This window comes from Manis javanica, chromosome 5 (genome assembly GCF_040802235.1).
Source record: "Manis javanica isolate MJ-LG chromosome 5, MJ_LKY, whole genome shotgun sequence".
NCBI classification, from domain to species: Eukaryota; Metazoa; Chordata; class Mammalia; order Pholidota; family Manidae; genus Manis; species Manis javanica.
The window spans coordinates 815,858-842,119 of record NC_133160.1 but is presented as its reverse complement, the minus strand read 5'-3'; the positions used below and the strand labels follow the sequence as shown (position 1 = coordinate 842,119).

Below are 26,262 nucleotides of genomic sequence, written 5' to 3'. Positions count from 1 at the left end.
CACGAAGGGTGAGAAATAAGTCTCACGTGAAGGCGTTGAAGGACTGTGAATACGAGAACATAATTTCTGCCAAAATTCAAACAAATCTTTGGGTTGTAATAGGTTTTTTGTTTTGCTTTGTTTTTAAGGATATTTGTATTTCACATTAGGTCTGATCGATAAGCTGACAAAAAACATACTCCTTTATTAGTGAGGTCTACAATACTACTATACATAGGAAAAATACAAACGAATGCAGATCCATCCGGGCAAAAAATAAACTACAAGAGCATAAAGATGCAACGAGTCGGGCCCTGCACAAGAAGACAGCACCAAGCACGCATTCTCTTAAACTTTTCAGTCCAATTAGAACATATAAGACGCTGGTTCACCCTTATTGTTTGTTTCGGTTCTGCCGTTCCTGTGAAAAGAAAGAGGAAAGAAGTTTAACACCGAGGGGCCTTGCTGTGCAAACCCCCTCCCGAGTGAGGTCCCAGTCTGCCGCGGTGGCCACAGGTCTGGACCTGTGCTCCCTGCTGGGACCAGCCAGGCCACCCAGGCCAGCACACAGACCCAGCTGATGACCACCTCCCCACTGCACACACCTGCTCCAGGCATGGCCCCGCGGGCCAGGTTTGTTTCCTACCACAGAGGGAACCATCTCCCCCAGGGTGTGTCCGACAAGCCCAGGCCCCATGTCCAAATCTTTCCCCACGTCTGCCCACCTGGTTTCTCATTAGAATGGTCAGAAACCACACCAGTGTCTCCTCCCAAGGCTGCAACACCATTCGGCGTGAGACGAAGACCCCAGTCCAGGGCGGGAGCCACTCCAAGTCCTGGTAGGACCTCAGACCTCTCTCGGACATGCTGGGCGGGGCAGCTCCGAGCCCGAATGCCACGGGTCTGGCAGCAGGTGCTCCACAGACGCCCCCGACTCGCTGACATAGCCCCTAAGGACCTAGCTGCCACAATTCAAATTTTCGGACAATAGGTCCTTAAAAACACCAACCACCTTGGGGATAGAACCTGATCCCTAAGCTCATCACAACCTTCAGAACCTAGTGGGCTTCAAGAAACGGCCCAAGAGTAAACATAATGTTTCTCATGTAATTGTAGATTAATGATACCAAAAGAAAAAAGAAAAGGCCCAAGAATTATGGTATATGAGATAAAACCACACACACAAAACAAAGCCACTGCAAGCTAAGGACCTGAAGCTTCATTACCAGTGATCACTGCCCCCCACATAAATTCAGCAATTCAATGTTTTATTTTATACCTAAAAGAGCTAACATCTATTAGGAATCCAGTGAATTGGAATAAATAGCCGGCCCTTCTCTTTTCTCCAAAACAAAAAGTGAATGAGGGACCACCCCATTCCCAAAATTTTGCAAACTGTGTCGCAGCCTGTGGTGCCCCATGTACACACCTTTCTACTGAAAATGCTTTAGGCGTTCAGCTCACAGAGGCGTACTGCTTTGTTTTAGATATGGAGGACTGCAGTAAGACCGAAAACCCACCTATTAGTCATTTTATGAAAGAAAGGATATTTTATTACAAAAAAAGGCAGGAGAAAATCTCAGGATGCTCTCTCTCAAACAAAGCAGATTCATGAAGCATGTCACCCCGCCTTTATTTTCCCCATTTCTGGGCCAGTTTATGGACATGTGAACCCCATTCCCGTGCAGAGCAGACAGATGCTCACCGGAGAGCTGGAACAGCCGGGTCCCGGGGCTCCTCTGCGGTGCCAGGAAGCAGGGACAAGCTCACAGACCCACTTCCGCGGCTGGTTCTGGGTGTGCACACACACTGTCATGGACGTCCCCATTCCAAAGCTAACTGCCACTTCTCTTTACTACCTAGATGCAGCTCATTCAAGTTTCCAAACAGCACAGGGCAGCAGGATATGTGGGTTTTTAAGAGCTAAATCAGCAACGACCTCTAGACCAGCTTCCCAACTGCTGAGGGCTGCACCCCTAGAGGCCCTCGCAGCCCCCAGGCCTGCAGCCCCAGAGGCCTCTCCGTCCACCCCAGAGTCACAGAACATGATTTCTATGTGTTCCTGATTTGACAAAAGCTAGGAAGTACCATTAAAGAAGGTCACAGCTCATGAGAACAGCAAGTCACCCTCAAGTTCTTTATAGTGAATGTGCACAGTAGTCCCAATCTTAAAAACTACAGAAGGATCAGAAGTTCCGGAGTGACACCCAAATGCCACCACCTGGGGGCCATGCCTGGACAAGCCCAGGCAGTGCTGCCTGCGCCGAGCTGCCCAGGAGCACTGGGAACTGTGGGCACAGCTCACAGCCTCAGCTCTCGCTCGCCTGGCAGACCCCCACCCCACCTGGTGCCCGTGCTGAGATGCAGGCTCACCTTGCGCACCTCGTCCTCCTCCTCCTGGCGCTTCTCGTAGTGGGAAAAGTCATCAAAGATGGAGGTCGTGTGCTTGTAGGAGGCGATGATCTTCAGCACTTGCCTGGCCCTCTCCAAGGGCACCTCCTGGGTGTCCCGGGAGTTTGTGACCGGCTTATTGTCGTTGTTCTCCAGCCTGATGTGCCGCAGCTGGCTGTTGGGCACGTCCTTGACAAAAATCCACTTCACGTCGAACTTGCCCTTCCACTTGTCCTGAGACCAGACCCCCGCGCTCGTGCCGTAGTCCACGGGTGACTTCATCTCAGCCACCCCGCAGAAGTGCCCGCTCCCGTTGACGCTGAAGAGCAGGTAGACGGGCCCCCTGCTGCCCAGGGAGCGGAAGGCGCTGTCCAGGCGCTTGTTGCCGTGCTCGGTGCTGCACCAGATGGAGTACTTGATGGAGCGGTGGATGTCGTCCTCGGAGTAGCTCTTTATTATGAACACACGGCCGCTCTTGAGATTCCAGTCAAACTCTTCAGGGTTGTAGCTGTGGGCGGCCTTCAGTCTCTCAAGCACAGGGTGGGATTCTGAGCTCAGGGCAGAGTTAGGCTGGGCATTTCCAGAAGAGTTACTGTCGCTGCCGGGCCCCCCAGCCTGCCCAAATGCCGCGTTTCTGTTTCGAGGGGCGACCCAGCGGGTTTGTGGTGGCTGCTGAGGGCTCTGATACTGCGGTTGGGCCAAAGGGGGCGGCTGAGCAGGCAGAGGCTGCACAACCGGCTGAGGCTGAGGGGCAGACTGGGGGGATGGCACCTGCTGGGCAGCTGGGGCCTTGGGCACAGGCCCCTTGTTGTCCCAGGTGCCAATGTCCATGTTATGCTTTATCGGTGGAGGAGGCAGAGCACCCCCGATCACAGGCCCACTCTTTGCTTTCATTTTCGGCTGTGGTTTGGCCGGCTTGCTGGCAATGGCAGCCCAGGAGGTTGGCTTCGAAACTGGCATGTTCACACTTGTCCCACCGTTGCCAGAAAGGACGCCAGTCATCGCCACACTGCTGACAACAGACCCCACCGTCTTGACTACAGAGGTGGCGACATCCCCAATCTTCAGGCCCACCATGCCCTGCTCCAGGCTGTTCATTCCAGGAGCTTTGCTGAGGGTGTCGCTGTGAAAGCCTGTCTGCCCATCCACGATCGTGCCGCCCAGGGAGCTTGGTGGGTAGGTGTAGCTGCTCCCGTAGGCTGAACTCTGAGCCTGCTGCCCCTGAGACCCACTTGTCCCCCAGGCTGAAAAAGCAGGGTTTTCAGGGAAAAAATTAAACCTGTGCTGATAGATGTTGCTCCCCAGGCCCCCAGGCTGCCCAAAAACAGCATCGTGCATAAAATGATGGTCTCCATTACTGAGCTGTCCGTAAGTGGTGAGGTAGGGGACTGGAGGGTCCCCTCCGGTAGACCATGGCGCCTCATTGAGGGAGTACGGAAATCCGATGGACTGTGGGTAATAGCTGGGCAGGTAGGGATCAGCCATGGAGGGGTAACTGTTGCTCTGCGGAGACAAGCATGGGACGAGTTAGGCTGCTCCCAGAACACAGAGACACCAAAGATGACGACCAGCTCTCTCTTCAGTGCGATCAGAAATGAGACCTGTACGGCCTGGCTACCAATTCAGCAGGAGAGGGAAGGTCATCAAAGACAGAGACAGGTCAGCAGGGATGCCATCTAGACAGCCACCTCCAGACCTACAGCCTCATCTGCACTGCTCTGGGTTCGAGTGAAGTGACTAAGCTCGGCCACTGGAGCAGGCGTCCAGCAACCCAGGCAGAAACCCCTCCTCTATCTGCCAGAAGCAATCCACACAAAGGAACCCAGGATGAAGACTGATCTGTCTACTGGCAAGTGTGTTTACGATAGACTCTGACACCAAAAGCCACATATCAGAAAGTGAGAACAACTTCGCAGAGGCAGTAAGGCTTTCCAACAGCGAGCTGGGGCATTCGGGGCTAGAGGGCAGCCTGCCCCGCAAACAGACCTCAAGCTCCCTCATCACTCAACCCACACTGGGGGTCCTGGCCCCAGAACACCCTTTCCTACTCCTGACCTACAGGACTAGTCGCCACCCATTGAGGGCCACATAAGAGGCCCCTTCCACGTGCCCTTCCTGACGGCACGCTCCCACCTCTGAGGCCAAAGGGCTCTTGCCACCTCACATCCCTGACACCCCCACCCCCACCACTTTCTGAGCCTGCCCTTGGGCTCTCGGAGGGGCATGGCTGCTCCACTCCTTGCCAAGATCAGGCATCCGCTCTGCTCTCTGGGTTGGAAGAGCCCACCCGCTGGGTTCCAGCCTCCCTACAGACCCCTTACTGAGAAACACACCTGTGTGTGGTGACCGGGACTCCAGAGCAAGGTTGTTTAAGTGGCTGGACCACGGCAGGCCCCACCTTAAGGGTCTCCATAAAGCTGCCCAGAAGACGGGTTCAGACCCAGGTCAGCACTTCTGGACAGGCATCTCCTTAGGGACAGACTCATCCGGGGTCTGCTCAGACTAGGCCTCTCATGCCATCCCACTGTCTAGCTACTTAAGGGGTGTGAGCAGCATGGGGGTGCCAAGGAGCAGAAAGCGTGGGGTGGGGAGGCTCCCCGCCCAGGGCAGCTTGCCTACGGGTAGGAAGGCTGAGAAGGAAAGTGGGGCCCTCTAGTCGGTGCCACAGCTTCTGGTTTCTCAGTAGTCCCCTCCCCTGCCCCACTCCCCACAACCAACCTCAAGGTGCTACGTGAAGGGCACTGGCTAGACGCTTCCGCCCAGCCCGCCTGTCTTCAGGTGACACAGACACACTGCCCCAGCCCACAGAGGGGGGCTGTGTGGTGGGTGTGGCCTCCCATGCCAGCCCCAAACCACAGGGCTGAGAACAGCCAGTAACTGTCCAGACTCCCATCCGTGAGATGCTGCGGAGAGCAGGACAGTCCCTCAGCACATCCCAGCCCCACACGATGGCAGTCGCCCTGCCACCTGTCCCATCCCAGTGCCACCTCCTGCCTCCGTCCCATCCAAGGATTCCTGGGGCACTTCAGGAATCGAAGCTCCTTCCTGTTGGCCGCTCCACCTGACAGCAGACTATTCCAGAATCACCTCTGAACATGCAGTACTGTTTCCCTGGAAGCAAAAATCCTCAAAATCCTCAGGAAATGGAAAAAAAGGGGGGGAGCGGACAATAAATGTGCACCAATCATGTTCAAGAAGCACGGAAATGGCCTGTGCTCCCTTCCCTGGAAAGGATGTCTGTGATTCCAGCCCCATTACTTTATGTGGTCTCTACTCCATCTGCTGGGACCCAGCGTGGGCCCAACCTTTCCAGCAGGTCAGACAGGCAGGAGTGCACCGCTGGGAGGCTTGGGCAGAGGACTTGCTCGATGAGGCAAGAGGCAGCTACTGGGGCATGAGCCTCTGCACTCTCACCTCGGTGCCCTTGGACCCTTCCAAAGGGAGGTCGGTCAGGCCCACTCTAGGCCACAGAGCTGTGTTCACATCAGCCTGGCCTCCCTCCCATACAAGGAGAGTGCTTGGGAGGAGATCTAGGCGGCTGTGTGGCAATGTAACCATTTACTTGGCCACAAAACCAACCAGAGCAATGGCAGCACGGCCAGAGCCCTGTGCTCTCCACAAGACCCCCCACCAGCCGGGACCTCACTTCCAAATGACACTTAAACTCCAACCATAAGACATCACCCTTTAGGACATGAGACGGCTTGTGTTAATAATTTAACGTCCTTCAGAATCCATCTCAAGTGTTCCTGTTAAACGGCAGACCTAGCATCCCAGTCACACCACTGCGCGAACAGGCTGTTCTCAGATGCTTGCAGCCCGGCCTTGTCCAGGGGGAAGGTGAGGCACCCCAGCTGCTGCCACTCAACCCTGCATCTCCAGTCCCCACCTCCAGGGCAGGCCACCTGGAAGAGGAGTGGCAGCCTCCGGACGCCCGCCACCCCCTCCTGTGATCTGCCAGTACACAGCAGCTGTGGGCAGGGGTCACTGTGCGGCAGCTGCAGCTCACTCAAAGATCCTGACACCACTTGGACTGCAGGGCTTTTTAAACATGTGAATTCATACAAAAAGAACCAAAAACCCTCACTTCGAGCTCCCAAATGAAGTTGTAGTTCAGTAAGAGCTCCAAGATAAGTGGTGGCAAGCCTGCCAGTGGTGTCCCAGCCAGCACCCCGCCCCATCACACTGCCCCTCACACATCCTCGGCACGGGGCTCCTCAGCGTAGGGCGCGGTGCCTCGCCAGGACCTCTAGAGCCTGCTGCTGTCCCTCCCCCACGGGCTCACAGGCCATGCAGCAGGCTGTGCACAGAGAGATTGATTTCATCTTTACCCCAATCTTACCAGCAGCCCACTTCCTACTACACCTGCCGTATTTCCCTCAAAGTTCTGGAAGTAAAGCCACAAATCAGTTTGCAAAGCTATTTGAGAGAAACAATTTTGCCTAGCAAGAAAACCTGGAGATGTTATCATCCCCCGCGAGCTGTTCAGACAATGACCATCAGGCTGCAGTGTACACCACACACCTTCCTTCCTTGCCGTGTCTGTAGCACGTGGGCCACTGTTCTGGCCTGAACTTAGAATAAAATTAAAGTCATAGGTGTACGTCAAAGGTGAACTGGAATGCAACCCGCCAACTGAAAATGCAAGCACAGGCCGCTTGGGAAACGCACAGCACCTGTCGGCGCATCCACGTGGGCATGGCCCACCCACCCACCCAGCGGAGCATGCTCACCAGGAGTGCTCTCTGGACAAGATGCGCTGCAACCCAAAGACTCCTCAACACGGCTTGGGTGACATCGAACAAGCAGTCCGCCTGGTGTGCTGCGTGCATCTGAGGCTATGAATAGGAACTCCACTTCTCGGGGACGGGGTGCACAAATGCCAGGCTGTCCCTTGGCACTTTAATACCGCTGGGCAGGCATGCATGGCTCCATCAATGAGCAGCACAGAACCAGCCTTTTCAGGACAATGCACATGGAACCATCACCCTTACAGGCCTACATGTGAGGCTTCTACAACACAGCTGTTGCTATAACAGAGGGCCTCAGAAAAAGGAGGCCAACAGGTCTTCAAGGCAAAAACACTGGACTGCTAGGGTGCCTTCCTGTGACCAAGTCAGAAATGGCAAACAACTGGGCGCACCAAACAAAGTATAAATTTCAGCAACTATCCTCACATCACTTTCTTCGAAAAAAACAAACAAACAGTAAAACAATAAAGCCATAAATTTATTCTAGAAAGATACTAAAAATTAACCCCATTTAAAAAGAAAGGAAGGAAGAAATAAACTCTCATTCTGAACGACCAGAACCGCTTGAAGCTGCGAGTTCGCTTCCTATGTCTGCTCTTCCGAGAAGGAAGGAATTCTGAAACTACCCCAATACTTCAAGTTCCATGAACAATGAAGTGACTCGGCACTTGGCCGACGGGAGCAGCTGGAGGGCGACGGGACCCTTTAGAAACCCACGGCAGACAGAACATCTCTGGGGAGGCTGACAAGCATTTACTTCAACAAGCAAACAAAACACAACAGAAAAACCCTGAATAAACTCCTTAAAAAGAAAAATATCAAGGGCAACTATGGAAGCAGCCACAAAGTGACAGACTACTGGGAAGCCAGCTCAGAGCCCAGGGCTGAGTCCCCACGGCCTGCGCCGGTTCCCCTGGCTCGGGGCTGCAGTTTCAGCCCCTCGGCTGGCTGGTCACACGCGGAGCGCACCATTTCTGACACCCACAGCATTTCTGCATTTGTGTCATGCCTCGAGGCACAGTTTTGAGCAGCTTGATGGTACATTAACATTGCACTGCCAGCTCATTTCATGACAAGTGTCCACCAAGTGTACTTGTTTTAACAGCTTTCAGATGCACCTACAAGAACCTATGCCAGGAAAATGCCCACCTGACCAAGGGCTCCCCGCTGACCCCGCTGGTCGTCCCAGGCCCACCAGAATGGCCCAGCACAGCAGCAAGCCATGTACTGAGTGTATTCCGGGTCCTCTCAGAGAGCACACAACCTGACAAGGCATCAGTCTAGCCTGGCTTTGTGCTGCTGGGTGAAAACACCATCCAAAATGTGGCAGAAACCCTGGGGGACAGCTCAGTGTGATTTCTAAGACGTCTGTTTCTTTAAGCTGCAACATCTCTCGAGGCTAGATGACAGAAGCCCTTGCAAAAAGAGTAAAGGGGTGTGAATTTCGACTTGACCACCTAAGAGTCTTGGAGAGATGGTGTGCACCAGGTACCCGAAGAGATGTCACACTGACAGCCCGTGAGATCCTGACTGGTAAAGCACACACCCCGACACCTTAAGGGGCTCTGCTCTCTGTGGCCGTCAGTCCTCACATCAGAACGTGACTGACAGTGTGGCCATCTAAAACACTTGCAAATAGGCTTAAATGAGTACAAACAACCACAATGGAACTGGGAACAGGAAAATCTACACACCTTTCTCATAAAGCAAATGTTTTCTAATACACTTAGCACACAACTGAACCACTGCAAGAGAACAGACAGAGTTCACTTTTATTCCTCTCTGTCCGTCTCATGTTACTGGGCAAACAAGCAGACCTGCTGGCAGTCGGGCGCTGCGGGGGCAGACCAACCACCCTCAGCTACCTCCCTCAGTGCCGCACACGGGGCTGGCGGTCGGCAGGGCACCCACACCAAGCTCCGGGGCCATGCCTTTGACACTGTGCGTAGGATCTTCTCTGGGTCCTTTAGGTCCTTCCTCACCTTCCCCAGTCAGAACAGTCGGAAGCCCTGGGCAGGCAGGCAGGACAGGCAGCCCCCCAGAGCACCCCCAGCTCACATCCTAGGGCTGCCTGACACCTCACAGAGAGGCCCACAACTGCCCCATCAGGATGCTCCCAGGGGCAGCTAGGGGCAGCTAGGCAGGAAAATGCCCTCCAGAAGCAGCAGCCAGGGCCTTTCCGAGGAAGCACCACCCGCCTGGAGGACAGCCCACCCACTACAACAAATTGCAGGCCGAGCCAAGTCATCACAAAAGGCGTGCTTGTGAACACCCCGCAAGGCATCCTAGGTATGAAGGCCCCACAGACAGAAAAGCCACAGCAGCCTCCAGCCAGCCTCCACAAACAACGGGGTCAGACAAGGAGTGCCACAGGCTGATGGCTCTACGCGCAAGGTCTGTGGCGGCGGCAGGTCCCCAGGTGTGTGTGTGTGTTTTAAGAGAGTCACTCACAAAATCACACCCTGTTAACACGTGCAGTTTCTCACACTCAGGAATAACTCAATGAGGACTGACACACCAATAGGATGGCACGTTTTTTGCTACCAGCTACACAGAACGCTCTCTCGCGTGCACGTGAGCTCTCTCTCTCTCTCTCTCTCACAGCACTCTGGCTAGCTGGGCATTACATACTCTCAATCTGAGAAATGGGAACAAAATGCAAGTGAGCATTTTTCTAAACAGGACTTTCATCAGGAGAGCCCAAAACTCGAGGTCATACCAGTTCCCAAGAGCCTCCAGACTGCAAGGAGGGCACGCTGTCTACGGCCCATGTGAACAAACACGAAGAGAGGAGCCCCTTCTGCCTCCTAGGAAAGATACACCCCACTCTGTCAGTCAGGAACCTGGCTTTGCCACACACTTCCCACCACCAGGCAAGTCAGGGCCTCTTTGGGCCTCAGTTTCTTCACCTACAAAACCAAAGGTCCAGGAAAATTAGAATCTAAGAGTTCTCCCGTGTTATATGCTTCCTAACCTCTACAACACTTGGCCATTTCTAGAAAATATGTTCCCAATCAAGAGCATGGCTTTACTCTTACATAACATGCGATAACTCATCTCACTGGTAAGCGCACATCCTAACACAAGGGCCAAAGGGGCTGTTTTAAGGCTGCTCACTGGCTTCCCCAGGGCAAAGTGGAGCTCTGAATACCCCACTGACACTAGAAATCGTCACCATTTTTCAAGAAATCCTCCCAAGTAACACATATGCTACTTCATAAAAACATATTTCACGTGTAGTGAAACAAGCACCTTTTTTCAGTTAAAATGTAATACCCACTACCGCTACAGTATCCAACTCATATAGGAGAGTGAAAAACGGAGTCCCTCTGAATTCCTGCCACCCTCTCTGGCTGGAGCCCAGCACCGAGGCCAGGTCAGTTACTCTGCGGTATCTGGTCCTGCCCGGGAGGGGCAGATTCTCAGGGGACCCTAGGTGCTGCCGTGCCCAGTGAGACGGAAGGAAGGAGGAGGGTGGGGACAAGTTCTAAGCAGTTCCCAGACACTTCGCAGAAGAGCAGATCAGCAAGAAAACAGGCAGACTGGCTTGTTCCACCACGGTGTTGAAGCAAAGCCTGCTTTTATTCTCAAGCAAATGTGCACTGTACATTTTAAAAGCAACACCCATTATGCTCAAACCTAAACTCCAACCAGCCCAGCAGTTTTAATCCCCCAGGAGATATTTTTTGGTGGTCAGAGGAGAGTGAAGTTCCTAATGGCACCTTGTGGATGAAGGCCCAGGAGGCTGCTAAGTATCCCCACAATGCACAAGACAGCCTCTGAAACAAAGAACCTTTCAGTCCAAAGTGCCAAGGCTGAGAAACCCTGACGTGCCAAGAAAACCAGGCAGCTGTAATTTACTGGGCCTGTAGCAGGTACCACCTCAGAGGTTTATGCACGCCACCTCATGTCATCCTCCAACAAGTCCATGAACAGTTACGACTACCCGTTCTACAGAAAAGAAACAGAGGCACGGGCAGGGCAAGCCACCTGAGGAAGTGTCCCCCAGTCCATCAGCAGCGGAGGTAAGATTTGAGCCCAAAGCCAGAGTCTGGCTCCAGAGTCCAGCTATGTAGCTGCTCTCCTGGACCACAATTCCAATTGTCCAGAGCTAAGAATAACTCACCAGAAGCTTCTAAGAACTACCTGCCCCCCCCTTTCGTCACAGGCAGTGTATCACTGACCCGCCAACACTGAGGCCAACTGTCACTCCACTCGCAGGCTAGCCCCCGTGGGGGCCGCTTCCTGCAGAGAGGACACCAGCTGCACCACACCCACGCCCCACAAAGACACAAGGCTGGTCGTCAAGCCTGCACCAGCACTCTTTTCTATTCTAGAGACTGTGAAGTTTCTGCTCTTTTGCTGTTTAGGATAATAAAGTCAAAATTTGGCAGTAAAAGCATACTACAAAACTCAAGAAAAAATATATGTAAGAAAACAAACTCACCTGATTTGACTGTCCAGAAAGGTAGGGCTCAAAGTCATTGTCATGAACTGTATCCTTCTGATGCAAAGAACCATTTTGTACTAGAACAAGAAGTTGCAAAATGTTACCTTAGTATTTAAAAAATTTCTTCTAAGCACAGAAATTAAAGGTAGTAAAGCCTATCTTCATTAATTTCTAGGAGAAATTGCTTTTAGTTAAAAATGGACACAATCGTGACAGAAGTGATACTTATCCAACCAGTAAAAATGGAGATGCAAAACTCAATAATTCATGTTGCAGTTTTTGATAAAGATCTGATCATAATTTGGTAGATGCTGATGGAACACAGGTCAGACAAAACAATGCAAGAACTCAGACCCAGGTTTTGGTAACGATGATACAGTCTAAGATCTACATATGCCGAGTAAAGGATGGTGCTTCTCCAAGACCAGCTATGTTCTGGTCAGAGAGGACCAGGAAACTTTTAGTGCTGGGGCTGGGAAAACCCTAACTGAATGGTGTTTCTGAGTTCTTTTTTATCTGGCTCTCCACTTATTTTCCACTGTCACAATGCTCAGCCCAGAAAGGAGAGGAAAAGTAAATAGAGCACTGGGCCCTTTCCAAAGTTAGAACACGATGAACCATATTTGGTTACGCCCAAGTAACACACACACTGGTTAAAAACAGTCTTCCAAGTAAACATGAAGTGTCACTTACAGGTTCTCACAAGAGCAGGTTTTGGGGGTTCACCCCAAGCAAGGGCACTACAAGAGCCTTAGACTACCAGGGCTGCAACCACTGGGGAATGGAGCTGGCTTCAGGGCCAGGGCTGGTGGGTCTCCCCAGAGCCAGCCCCTTACACCGGCTGCACACAGGCAGGCCCCTCGGCCCTGCAGCCCTTCCCTTTCCCCACCCAAAGCAACGCTCCGAGGTGGGAAGGACGAAATTATTCTCACCACCCATTTACTTACTTTTCCTTGAAAAATCCAGTTTTCAACCATCAAATCTTCCCAAATATTACAACCTAAAGTTTCATCTCCCTGAAGCTCAGGCCAGAAGTTTCCGGTTCTAGAGGCCGCTTCCCAGACCTTTTCTAGCCCACATGGTCTGGCTGTTTCTCAGCGAGCTCCTGCCTTCGCCTCCGCTGCGTGGCACGGACAGAGCGCCCAGCTTTGCTTACCTTTATTATCTTGCCCTTTCGTTCTCTGCACCGCCGCAGGCCGGGACGTGCCAGCAGACAAAACCCGGGGGAAAGGGAAACACAAAGTTATTCAGGAAAACAAACCCCTCCCAGGCACCCGAACGGCCCCGGGCCACACGCGACCCCGGGCCCTCGGCGCCACGACCCGGCCACGTGATGCCCACCCTGACACCCCGGCCTCTGGCCCCCGCCCTCGGCCCCCAACTCCGTGACCCTGGCCCGGCCCCCAGCCGGGCAGCTCCCGGCCCTCAACCCCGCGGCCCCCCGCCCTCAACCCCTAGCCTCGCGGCCCCCGGCCCGTCCGCTACCTGGGGGTCCACGCTGGTGGCCGACATGCTTCATGAACAGCCCGGCGCGGCGCGGGGCCGGGGCGCCCGCTCGCTCGGGCCTCCCCGCGAGGCCGGGCCTGTCACCGCACTCTCGCGGTCCCGGGCCCGCCGCCTCCTCCCCGGCCCCGGCAGGGCGGCGGCAGCGGCTGCTGGGTGCGCGGACAGCTCGCGGGGCGCGGCGCAGGGCGGCGAGCCGGACCGGACGCACGGACGAGGTGCCGACTCCAATGGCGACGGCGGCGACGGCGGGGACGACGCTGCGGAACGTCAGCGCGCGCGGGGCAGGCCGGGAGTGCCGACCAGCATCCACGCGCTGCGCCTGCGCGCAGCCGCCCTGCAGGACAGATCTCGCGCTCCGGTCCCAGTCTCGCTCTGAGGGGGCGGAGACAGGGACGGGGGCGGGGAGAGGGCGGAGAGAGTCCGGGAAGTCACGTGGGTGTTTCTCCGGCGCCGCAGAGTCCGCGGGCTGCCGGCTCAGGTGTGCACCTGCCGGGCCTCGCGCGCAGGCGCGGCAGCGGGAAGCGTGCCAGGTCTGGCTGGGGTGAGCCGTGGCCCGCGGCACCCGCCTGCTCATCGAGGACTGAAGGCTCCGTGCTAGCGAGTGCAGCCACCTACCTGGAGCCGCTTACAGCAGGCCTCGTAGCTCAGGCTACCCTGCAGCGCCCCCCAAACGTCCCCCAACATCCTTTGGAGGGTGCCCAGGCTCTGAGCTCTGTAGTCCTCGGGGCGGCTGCTCCTGGGCTTCCTGAGTTTGTCTATGGCCTCGCCTTGTGCGGCAGCTTCCCCACGGAGCCATGGGCTAGGGTCTTCCTGAGGGTGGTGCTTGCGAGCGCCCTCTTAGGCTTCAACAGGCTCCCCAGTTTATAACTAATTTGCATGTTGTATTATTGATCTGGACTTCACCACTGGGAGCCTTGCACTGTGCTCAAGTCCAGGACCTGCAAGGGGCCTTTCGGTCTATGTCCGAGGACCCCTTCTGGGCTCTGACCTTCTGAAGGGAGTCAGTTCTCATTCCCTGCACACCCCACCCAGCTCCAAGCAGGGTCCCACTCTGGACGCCCCTCCCAGCTCCAAGGCCCCTGGGGCCACTTCCCACCGTGGCTTCCAGGTAGGTCTCTTTTCTCCTTGCCCTGCTGAAGGAGAGAGGCAGGGAATGCTGGCTCAAGGTGGGACTGTTCCCTGATGCAGAGCCGAGGCAGATGGCAGCAGGCAGGGTGGTGAATGGGGACTGCTGCGAACACAGTGGGATCCCAGGACAGTCTCAGAGCCTGCACCAGCACAGCAAAGACTGGATCAGCAGGGCGCTAGGCAGCATCTCTCACGGCTGCGGCTCAGCCACGCCAGAGGACTGCCACTCCAATTGCTCATCGCCGGGTCTCCCTGGAGACCTGCCTGGCTTAAGTATGGGGGAGGGAGGCTAGACACGAGCCTAAGAGGCATATGTGTCTGATGCCCTGTGGATGAATCTGGGTACAGCAGGACTTTGATTCACCTGGGCCATAGGCAGCTCATGCCAAGATGAAGTCTGTGCCCGTGGGGTAGGTCCAAAAATGAACAGCACCTATCCAGAAAGATGGAAGACATGGGGCAGCCACATAGAGACCGTGGTTGCCCACAAGATGACTGGGGTAGGGAGCCTGGGGTTGTCTACCCCTGCCATCTACCTCTGTGAGGTGAGGCAGGACGCACAGGCCCTTCCTCCTTCCCTGGACCCAGAACAGCACAGTGCCTGTGACCCAGGGCCAGGAGGATCCGTGGCCAGAGCCCAGACACCTAGCCCCCTTGGGGCCTCTGCTCCGTCTCTCCCCGGCTGACATCCCTCAAGCAGGAGAACACAGCGGTGACTCTGCAGTTTAGGGTCACATAGCCGGGTTACAGGTCCTTCACCCCATGCTCTGTTGTATCTGTTTCAGGGAAATAACTCTGTCTGGCCCACTTGAGGCCACCATCTCCCTAGCTGGGAAATCTAATGGCGCCTCAGGCTGATCTGTGCAAGGGGCAGAGTGAGAGCCTCCCAGACCAGGGTGCAATGTCGGTTCCAACCAGCAGGGAACATAGGGGCCCCAAACCACTTGAAGTCAGGGACTATGCTGACCTCCCATGAAAGGCTGAGGACCCCCAAACCAGCCCCAAGGGAAGCCCGTTCCTCTGCCAGGCCTGAGGACCCAGGAAGGATAGAGTCACAGTATCTGGAGTTGAGCGTCCTATAGTGGCGGAGGGCTGCTGTTTTCCCATGGCTGCTGTGAAACAGGACCATAAACTGGGGGCTTAAAAAAACAGACTTTGCTAATCCTCACAACCAGCAAGGTAGGCATTATTATTTCCTCTTTACAGAGGGAGAAACAGGCTCAGCGTCCTTACTTATTATCTCAAGTCCCCAAAGCTGTTCAAATGCCGGAGCTAGCACCAAAATCCACGTCTGATGGGCCCCAAGGTTTCACACTACACCAGGTTGCTCTGAATGTATTATTTTTCTGAAACTGCTAAGGTTTCAGAAGATAAAAGTTGTTAATTATAGGATTTCATTTCATTTTTTTTCCTAAGGTGACATATATTAGAGGAACAAGTTTGTACTTATGATTGAACATACTGTGGTATTTTACAATTTAAAAATAACTTATATGATCAAATTTTCCAATACTCATTTGTTCAAGAAACCTTTATTGATGCTTACGTTGATCGTGTATTATTAGAAATGCAGAGATGAATAACGTAGTTTCTACCCTGGTCTGAGATTCTGAACACACTTCAGTGACTCCTCTGCAGCGCCCCCCACACCGCCACGCTCAACTCTCTCCGATCATCGGCTCCGTCATTCTTCCTCTGTTGGATTCCCCTGAGGAAGGCGCCGCCCCAAATCACTCACCAAAGACGTTTCTTGATGCAACAAGCAAGAGGAATTTATTCGGAAGCCAACTAGTTGGGGTCCAAGTCAGCCTGTCGCAGCAGGTCTCAACGAGGACCCTGAGTACTTACAACTAAGTGGTTATATAGGATTTTCTGAGGCATTCAGCCCTAGAGAATTACCATGGTTACAGATTATGTTGTAGTAACAAGATAACAATACTACATAGCAAGATAACAATACTACAAAGGCAGTAATTTTTCAAACCTACGATTTCTGGGTTAGTGCCACGTCCTGGGGGTGTAGCAAGGTAGGGTCGGCATTTATGATTAACTAACCGAGAGATTAGCGCTGCCAGCAGTCATGATTGATTAACTTGTTTTTCCAGAGGAGTTACCTGGTTTCAGTTGTTCCCTCTGAGTCATATATCAGAATGGCTTTTTGGGCTTCAAGAGGCTAACTTATTTCTCAGGGAGGTTGGGGTCCTACATTCCCCACTTCTTTTTCTGAACATTCTAATCATGGAATGTTGGTGTCTTCTTGATGTGTGAGGGTATGATACTGTTGTCTCAGCATTAGCACCTGCACAGCACTTACTCTTTCTCTAATAAAGGTTATTACTCGATTTAAAATGCAGGGACCTAAGGTGAGGAGCAATATAAAAATAAGCAGGGGTCCTGCCAAAGTGGATATTAGAGTTGTAAGCCATGGGGATCTAGAAAACCAGGATTCAAACAGGCTCTGGTTAGCTTCTCTTTCTCGCTTTCGCTGATCTAATCTTTCTCTTAATTTAGACATTGAGTCTCTTACTACTCCAGTATGGTCTGCATAGAAGCAGCACTCTTCCTTTAGAGCTGCACACAATCCACTTTCTTTTAGAAATAGTAAATCTAACCCTCGTCTATTTTGCAGCACTACTTCAGAGAGAGAGGTTAGGGGCTTTTCAAGTTTAGAAATAGACTGTTCTATAGTTCTCAAATCTTCATCGATAGCTATTCTTAGTCTTTCATAATGTTGATTTTCTTGTATAATTGCAGCTGCCCCTGGTCCTACTCCGGCTGCGACTCCTACTCTTAGTAATACAGCTAGAGTGAGTGAGACTGGCTCTCTTTTATACCTTAGTTTAGGTTCTAATTCTGCCACGAATGATAAGTCATCATGATACATTAGTCTGGGTACTAACTGGACTATGATACAGAAATCACGGGAGGAGTTGAAGGCAGAAGTAGAGACACATGGGGTCACTCCAGTGTTACAAGCCCACCATCCCTTGGGAGGAGGGATTAAATACCTGTTTTTACCAGGGAAGGCTATGGGTATGGTCTCATTCTTTCTTCTACAGATAGAGACTCTAGCTGCTGCTAGGGAAAAGGGGCGATGACCGCTCTGGCTGCTTCGTGCTGAGAAGGGGGCGCAGTAAAGGGTGCAGCTAGGTCTCCATCACTGGTCAGTTGAGAGGGCTTCAGAAGGCTGGCGCTTCTATTCTGGGTTTCATTTTTATTACTATTTGCAGTTTTGTGGCTTCTAGGCAAGATAAAACAAATTGTGTTATTAGGTTATGTAGCAACATCTGGAGTTGGATTTTTTATTCTGGAAGGAGGCTACATTATTGAAACGATACTTCTCTCTAAAATCACTCTCATTTTTACTAGAAGTAACTAGGTTAAGAAAATAATTAACAGCTGGCTTGATTATTTGCACAGGTGCAGCAAGAAGAGCAATTGATTACACAGGCTCTTTTAAATATGCTTTGCTGGAACTTTTTGTAAGGAATTTCAGATTGAACTTTTAAAGGCCTCTTGAGGCCAGACAGCCAAGCCAGACTTGCCATCAGGCTTTACCTGCAGTACCTGTAGACTTGGATGAATTCTTCTCTTCTCGAGGTCTCTGCACCTGCCAGGAAGTGACCTTCTTTACTCACCTGGTAAGGCTGCTGGGAACTCTGTAAGCAAGGCACTAGGCCAGTTCTTCCAAGGGGCTTTGTTGGCTTTATAAAGTCAATCTTAGTTCTTTAAAGTTGTTCACATCTGAGTCTATGCACATGTCTCTCAGGTACGACATTCCAGTCAAAGCCCTGGTAGTATAACCAGTGTTCTTAAGTAGTCTTCTCACAAGGAAAGCAGATTCTTATTGAACTCGTGCAAATAAACATACTGCCATGGAATACAAAAACAGTCACTGAAAGTTTTTAAACTCTGGAGGGATCAAGTAGAGAGAAGGATGTTTCAATTCTGCTCATAAAGATAGTCATTTACTAAACTGTTGTCAGTTTAAGAGAACAAGGTTAAAACACTTTACCAGCAACATTTGAAACAAAAAGACACAAAATCATTTTCTTTAGTTTATGTAATCTTATGTAACTAATACCTGTTCTGCTGAAATCTAGTTCTTTACCAGTTTAGGGATAATACTATAAATGACAAAAGACTTACAAATGACAATGGTTAAAGATCTGATGAGAGCTTACTGTAAAACAGTTGACATAAGGAAATTCTGATATTTCTGTAATACAAAACATTTAGTAACAAAGTTTAGCATCATTCTCTTTGACAGTGCTTTCCTGGTAAATAAATATATATATATCAGATAAATAAGCCAAATTAGTCAAATACTTTCTCTAGTGAGAAAAAATTCTTCTGACATGTTCCAGGGGCCCTCTGGAAAATATCAGAGTTAACTAGAGGTAAAAGCACCTTTTTGCATTTAATTTTTTTAGAACTATCATTACACATTTATTGTCTATATACTCAGCACAGTAAACGAGGTATCTTAAAAAGTGGGGCAGCAGGGGAGATTGCTGCTGTCAATTTTTAAAGACAACATACAGAAAGTCAAACTAATTTTAGGTTACTAAGCATTCTTGAGAGAATGGTAGCAGATGGTAGATTCTTCTACTTTCATCTTCAGGAGGGGAAAAAAGCTACAATAAGAATTCATATTTAGCTGAAAGAACTGTCTAAACTCAAGGCAGAGTATAATATCACCAGGCATACAAAAGACTTGTTAGAGATACATACAAAGAATGAATATGGCTATAGTCAAATTTAACTTAAAAGTTTAAGCAGAATCTCAAATTTAAATGTCTCTTTCTTTCACACAGATTTTCAGATATGACCAGAAATATGATTTGAGATGAAAGAGGTCAGGCATTTTACTTCTTCATTTAGGGACTGAGAAATGATGACCTTTGGCTTACAATCAATAGCTTACAAACAGTGAAAATAATAAGAACATAACTCAGCATAAGTGTCTAAGACCAGATACAAAAAAGCAGAGAAAGTGCTTAAGTTTACAGGTCTTCCCTGAAAGCTTCAAGAATGTTTTACTCTTTAATAGTAGATATAAGCTGCTATGCAAATTCTATTAAAAGCTCTAAGATTATTTGCATTAAAAAATATGGAGAGTCCCCCATGTTTTTTTTTTTTTTTTTTTTAAACATACAGCATATAAATTAAACAAGAAGACCTGGTGGTTCTCAAAAAATCTATTACAACTTTTCTCAAAAGTGGTCACACGTTCGTCTATCTAAACCTTTACAGTGAAACCTGTTTTTCTGGGAGAAACATAATCTTGTCCAGATTCTACAGTTTAATAAATTTTGGTTTGTTAACTAAGTGCATTTAATCAGCTGAAAAAAGCTTTGTTACTATTCTGCTTAGGAATTCAATTTTTCAGGCCATGCAATCAATTTTAATAGCAAAATATTTCAAAGGCAAATAAAGGTTATACAGTTGTTAACAAACTTTAGCTTTTAGTCTCTTTAACATTACGATTTCATGGCAACTCACTGAGACTTTAAGCATGAGAAACTGCTGTGATCTTTCAACATTAAGAGCAGACTAACAGTTAAAGAAAACTGTTTAACTGGAAATGAGATTTTAATTTTGCTGTGCACTTGATATCAAGACTCACTTGCTTTAATTTCACTAGGCACGACTATATCTGTAAGAATATAGTAATTTATTCTTCATTTGCCCCATGGTCCCAAGCACATAAGCCGGTGAGAATTATGCCTGGGCTTGCCTGCGGCTTGACTGGGTTTATCTCCCTAACCCTTCCCCCAAAGCAACAGGCTGAGCGGATCTTCCACAACAAAAGGCACCACGCTGTTTTCTCTCTTTGTCTCTCTTTAAATAAATAGCTGTACTTTAGAACAAAGTTACTTTCTTTTATCACAAAACACATTCTTTAGCATGCAGAAGAGTTTTCATTTTTTATACTTTTTCTTATTAAAACATGCATCTTCTAGCATAGAGAAATGCCCTCTCTATCACTTTAAGCAGTTCTAACCAGAACTCAAAACTATTAGAAACTTCAAGCTCCAGTGAACACTGAGAAGCAGGACACTGCAAACTGTCAAACTAACATTTTCTAGACTGACAAACTTAGGAACACATTCTACAATTTCTGCAACCACGAGCTTCACAGCACAATCTCCCAGAAAACACAGAGCACATCTTCTCAACTTAACAAAACTCTAAGGCCTTAAAGTTACTACAAAGATTCTCAGGCTGCAGGTAGGCATACACACTGCAACACACAATTAAAAAGGTGTTCACTTGCCACACTTATCCAGTTCACCTACCTGCAACAACTATGCTAGCCTACTCACAAGACCCCCACTCAACACTAGACAAAGCCAAGCTTCTAAGCATTCTATTCTTAAAAGATTTAGCAGATAACATGACTCAAAAGACTCTAGGTAAACTCAGGCAGCCGACAACTACCAGGACATGCCCGCCTCAGGCAAACTCAAATTAGCATTAATGCTTAACACTTTTTTATCAGGTTTTCTGGAAGTTTTAGAACACTCAATTTTCACAAGCGCTTGTCTTTAAATCAATTTCATTAATACCATCCGGAGGTAGAAAGATATATTCATTTACACACTTAGGGGGTTGTCTGAGTCTGTCCCATTGTCAGTATAACAATTATTAGGCACATGAAAGACACAAAAAACAGAGACACACACAGATTAGACACACAGCGGCCGCTTTTTGTTTTTTCTCAGATTTTCAAACAGAAACCGAAAGGAATCAGAGGGTTGATATTCCTGGCGCCTGAAAATCAATCCTATCTCATCAGATTCACCTTGCCAGAAAAACAGACGGGAGGCTACCAGGCGTCCCTGGCCTCCCAACCTCCCTGGGGCGTCCCCCAGGGTTGCAGCCTGCGGTGCTCTAGTACGTCTACCGACCGCAGTCACAGCCCCTTTACGGGATTGAGACGGCTGCCAGACAGCGGGTACCCTTCAGAACTCCGACCGGTCTCACTGAAACAGAAAACAGAACACATACAACTCAAGGCGCCACTAATCTTACCTCTTCCTCCAAGAGCGACTTCGGGAGTGAAGCGGGGTGGACGCCCGATCCCGGACGAGCCCCCAAATGTTGGATTCCCCTGAGGAAGGCGCCGCCCCAAATCACTCACCAAAGACGTTTCTTGATGCAACAAGCAAGAGGAATTTATTCGGAAGCCAACTAGTTGGGGTCCAAGTCAGCCTGTCGCAGCAGGTCTCAACGAGGACCCTGAGTACTTACAACTAAGTGGTTATATAGGATTTTCTGAGGCATTCAGCCCTAGAGAATTACCATGGTTACAGATTATGTTGTAGTAACAAGATAACAATACTACATAGCAAGATAACAATACTACAAAGGCAGTAATTTTTCAAACCTACGATTTCTGGGTTAGTGCCACGTCCTGGGGGTGTAGCAAGGTAGGGTCGGCATTTATGATTAACTAACCGAGAGATTAGCGCTGCCAGCAGTCATGATTGATTAACTTGTTTTTCCAGAGGAGTTACCTGGTTTCAGTTGTTCCCTCTGAGTCATATATCAGAATGGCTTTTTGGGCTTCAAGAGGCTAACTTATTTCTCAGGGAGGTTGGGGTCCTACACCTCCACATAATCAACAAGGATCTTAGAAACCCGAGAGTTGGGATTCATCCGGAGAAGTAGAGCAAGAAGGCTGTTTAATGCACACAACTGCCTAGACCACTTTGTTTTTTAACACGTGTAACAAAACCAGAAATAAACTTGTCTTTTCTTATTCAAAAAACAGAGACTTACTTTCTCCCAGCTGTGGAAGCTAGAAGTACAAAATCAGTATCACTGGGCTGAAATCAAGGTGTGATTTGACCATGATCTGGCCACGAAGGGGATGGAGCATCTGCCTAGGCTGGCCCTCCCAGCCCCATTCCCCCAGGACAAGGAGGCCCAGGCCCTGCAGGCATGGGACAGGGGAGTTCCTGGCCCAAGAAGGGGGTGTGGGGCCTCAAATGGCACTGACCCGGCTCAGGTTTCAGCTTTGGAAGAGCACAGGAGTTCTGGGGCAGTGGCGGCCAGGTCCCCAGGGTCTGTGCTGGGTCCTACAGGCTTCTCAAGTCCCAGAACTCCTCACCTCTGCTCATCCTTCAGCCTGGGGAGGAGCTGAGTCCACGTGACACAGTGGTGTCTCTGCCATGCGAGTCCAACCCCACCCCTATCCAACTGGTATGGTATTTTTCCAAACCTTGCCAGCATTGAAGAGGTTTGCCTTGATTTTCTATTTATTTCAAAGACATACAGGTGTGTGACTAAAAACCTCATCTTTGCACTCAAAGGTACAGGGTGGGAGGCAGAGGCACCCCTCTCCAGTCCCATCCCCAGAGGGAGCTGGAGTTCCCCCCCACCCCAGCTGTACATGTAAGCATGGGTCTGTCTGTCCCTATCCCCACCCCACCATCGGGCCTGCACACAATGGTGCATCTCCCTGAACATGTCAGCACCCCCTCCCCCCTGTGCTCGGCCCTTCTTCAGTTCAGGTACCAGTCTCACTGCGATGAGCATCCTGGCTGTGGACGCACGTGCACACCTGTGCAAGGACACTTGGAGAGCAGTTCCTGCAGCTGGGATCACTGGGTCACAGGTCACTCAATGGGTCACCTACATGACATTAGACCCAGCAGATGGCCCTAAAGAGGCTGTGCACATTGACCAACAAGGAGACTTCACCTATGCTGGGCGTGGGGCCGAAGGCTGGCAGCCCTGAGCTCAGGTGACCACCTGGCTGGAGCAAACCTGGGTGACAGACATGGCTCATCCAGCAGCTGGCCTTCTGCGGGCCTGCAAACAAAGGCACTTGGCCACCTGACGGCGGGCATCAGCCGCCCCCGTATCACCACCTCAGCTAGACTCCAGGCTTGTCCTTAACCAGTGGCCTGTCTCCCCTGAGGGTTTCAGCCCCAGGGGAAGTTCACTCTGGATTCAGTGAGACTGAGAAACGACAACAGAAAGTTCTCAGGGGTAAGACTTTACCTCCAGCTTTATTTTCCGGGTGGCAGATCAAGTGCTAGAATCCCCTCCGCCTCAGGGCAAGTCTGCACACAACCCCTCAGCCCCAGAGCCCTGGGTGGAGCTCTTTATATTGTCAGTAGTGACGTATTGCCAACACGTGTGCAAGCCTGCACCTGAGAGCAGTGCACATGCCCAGTGGGCAAGCGGACCAGGGTCAGGGGAGGACCCTGGCCATGGAACTTCCATTTTCTCTATAGCCTCCTTCTAGAAACTCCCTGTGCGCTTTCTGAGGGGCTGCCTCATCCCCAACAAAAACTGCTCACGCTCTCAAGGTTCCTCCTGCCCCCCTCAGGAGCAAGCTTGGACCGCCTCCTGCAGGTCACCTCACTTTACAGCTTGAAGCCCCCTGTCCTTACCTCTCTGGGTCATTTATTCCATGTGTGTTCATGGAACACGGGGGTGCGAACAGGTCCTGCCCTGTGAACCTCCTAGTTGAGGAGACTCACACAGCCTGCAAAGTGGCCCTGCTTACTCATTGAACACCTGCTGTATACCACAAACCAGGCAGGCCTGGGGACAGAGAAGAAGCCCCATGCTTCCCTTTGACCCAGAGGGGAGAAAGGTGGGGTAAACAGGCCACCCGGGATCAGCTGAGCCAGAGCCAGGGCGGTTCTGGCCTGGCCTCCGAAAGGACTCGGGGCCATCCTGGAGCAAGCTGAGGTTCAGGATGGGCAGGCTCACGTGACTGGGGCTCGGCGCCATAGCACAGGGGCACTGCCTGTCCATTGGAAGGGCAGCTCCCCGTGTCCCGGGCCACACCGGCATCCACTGCTGAGCACGGTGCTGGAAGACAGCTCGACGTAGCGGAGGCACGTGATCTCACAGGGGCACAGCAAACTCAGAAGTGGCTCTGGGTTCCTGGAGCAGCCAAGCCTCCCAGGAAAAGAGCTCGCCTGGGCCATGCAGCGCATCCACAGCCAGTTGCAGGCCTTTAGCCCCCTCCCAGCACCCAGCAGCCTGCCCTGTCCCCGTGGTACCCCTCTGCTCCCCAAAGGCCCTCCGCCGGCGCGTGTATATGCCTGGTCAGCTCCCTCCCTGCCTTTCCAGGACCTGCACTCGCTGTGAACCAACTCCGCTTTGCCAAGGTATCTTCTGCCTCAGCGCTGAACCATCATCTGTCTCCAAGGACAGTGCCAGGTGGTCTGGGAACCGGAGTCTCATGGGTTTGGGGGTGAGATGTACCCTGCCGGCAGTTGATACCAAAGTGCGGACTGGGCTGCTCTGCCACCCCGTCCCCCCAGTCCCCCACCCCACGGCATCACCACTGGCAGCAGATGATGCCGGCTGCTGTGGGCAGGGAGGGTGCACCTCACCCTATGACAGCCTGGCAGGTGCACCTTGGGCCCAAACCAGGTCCACAGAGGAAGGCGTCTCGGCAGCCAGGGCACAGCTGTGATTCTAGCACTGATGAGCTAGCACCTGGTGGCTGGCCCTAGGGTGCCCACAAGGCCCCACATGGCCCTGACCTCCGTAAGCCTGTGATCCCCACGATATTCCCACCCTCTTCCCTCAGCCTAAGACCCCCCTGCTCCCTAACAGGCACTCATAGCTCCCCCTCCCCCTCCTCCCCCAGGGGGCTCTCGTGGCTCCGCTGAATCTCATGCTCATTCTGGGGGTACTTGGGGCTCAGAGGGTTGCCACTTGTCTGCAGGACCTATGCTCCACCTGTGCACGAGACCCCCTGCCCCAAATACCACCTCCTGCTGAGTGTGGGAATCCATGGAGGAGTGAGAGAGAGAGAGAGAGAGGCTTTAAGTCTGATGAAACACGGCCTCTGCCTGCGTGTGGCTGGGAAATGCAGCACCTGTTACCCTTGCAGCCTATCAGTTCCACTTTCCCTGGACCCCCAGGTGGTCATGAAGCCCCTGATCCAGCCCTTCCTGAAGCTGAACTCAACAGTCCCCTGGCTCCCTAACCTGGTATCTGGGGCTGGAGATGGGACCTCTCAAGTTCCCAGATGATGCCTGTGGACAAAATGAAAGTTCCCATGCCCAGGATTCTCACCTGGCACTGGTCAGCTAGCTCACTACACAGGTGTGGGCAATACGTTGCTATTGACTCTGTATAAAGAGCTCCGCCCAGTGTTCTGGGCAACACGGTGGCACGGCTGCAAGGCTGCAGGAGAGCAGAGCAGAGGTTGGAGTGGTGGCAGCGCCAAGGACAGAAGCCCAGAGAATGGCTGTGCAGGATGGCTGTGCAGGCAGAGGGGCCCAGAGGCAGAGACTGGCTTGCTGTGTGCAGACTCGCTCTGAGTGAACGGGATTTTAATGACTGACCTGCCACCATGGAAATAAAGTCAGGTATAACCCTTTTGCCCCAAGAACATTCTCCTGTCATTTCTTTGGTCACACTGAATCCATAGTGAACTTGCCCGGGGCTGAAATCCATTGGCAAGACAGCAGCCCTGCAGCTATGCATCCAACCCTGCAGGTCACGTCGGACTCCAGGAGTACATTGCGTGGGGTCCATGTTGTTTCTAAGCACCCATCTGTAAACACTGGCGCGGCCAGAGATGCGGACCCATCTGGCATAGCTCACCTGGGGAGACGTCATTGATAAAACTCAGAGTGAGCAGCCCCCAGGTGGCTGAGGTGAGCCCTCCTGGGAACCAACAGGTGTTCATTCGTGTTTAAAAACTGACATAGGCTATTCAGTGAGAAAAATGGGCAAATAGTAAATAGCACTGGGAAAGAGACAGAGACAGTACCAGCGGAGCCCACTTCTCTCAGTGTGGGGGAGGCCAACGGTTTTCTTCAGTTGCTTATTTTCAAATAATTACAGATTCACAAAGAGTTGCAAAGAAGTCCAGGGGTCCAGCGCATCCCCTTCACCTGGTGACCTTTCCTGTAGATCCGTATCAAGGTCAGATCTGGAAGCCGGCCCTGGTGGTGCCTCAGAACTGGCTCAGACAGGCAACTTTTATTTCCGTTATGTTTTGGTTATTTTCAAAATTTCCAGGAGAGACAGGTGATATCTATTTTTAGCTCCCTATTTTTCGTTCTT

General features: G+C 51.4%; 1 protein-coding gene and 1 long non-coding RNA gene across 6 annotated transcripts; both read right to left on the bottom strand.

The window, feature by feature from the left end:
* Positions 1–159: 159 nt before the first annotated feature.
* On the bottom strand, positions 160–13,337 carry YTHDF1 (YTH N6-methyladenosine RNA binding protein F1). 5 transcript variants are annotated; one of them, XM_037006470.2, is made up of 6 exons: positions 13,057–13,337; positions 12,728–12,752; positions 11,569–11,648; positions 2,353–3,873; positions 1,685–1,771; positions 160–400 (listed from the first exon to the last, which is right to left on the bottom strand). In XM_037006470.2, the coding sequence occupies exons 1-6, from the start codon at positions 13,081–13,083 to the stop codon at positions 374–376; spliced, it is 1,767 nt and encodes a 588-aa protein (XP_036862365.1). In that variant the 5' UTR covers positions 13,084–13,337; the 3' UTR covers positions 160–373. The 5 variants fall into 5 exon arrangements, with proteins under 5 accessions (XP_036862365.1, XP_036862366.1, XP_073092460.1 ...); XM_073236357.1 differs by lacking the exon at positions 160–400 and adding an exon at positions 424–1,499; XM_073236358.1 differs by lacking the exon at positions 160–400 and adding an exon at positions 429–941.
* Positions 13,338–15,951: 2,614 nt separating this feature from the next.
* LOC140849431 (uncharacterized) lies at positions 15,952–21,813 on the bottom strand. Its single transcript, XR_012131196.1, has 2 exons — positions 17,844–21,813; positions 15,952–17,446 (listed from the first exon to the last, which is right to left on the bottom strand). It is a non-coding gene; the product is annotated as an uncharacterized lncRNA (long non-coding RNA).
* Positions 21,814–26,262: the final 4,449 nt, after the last annotated feature.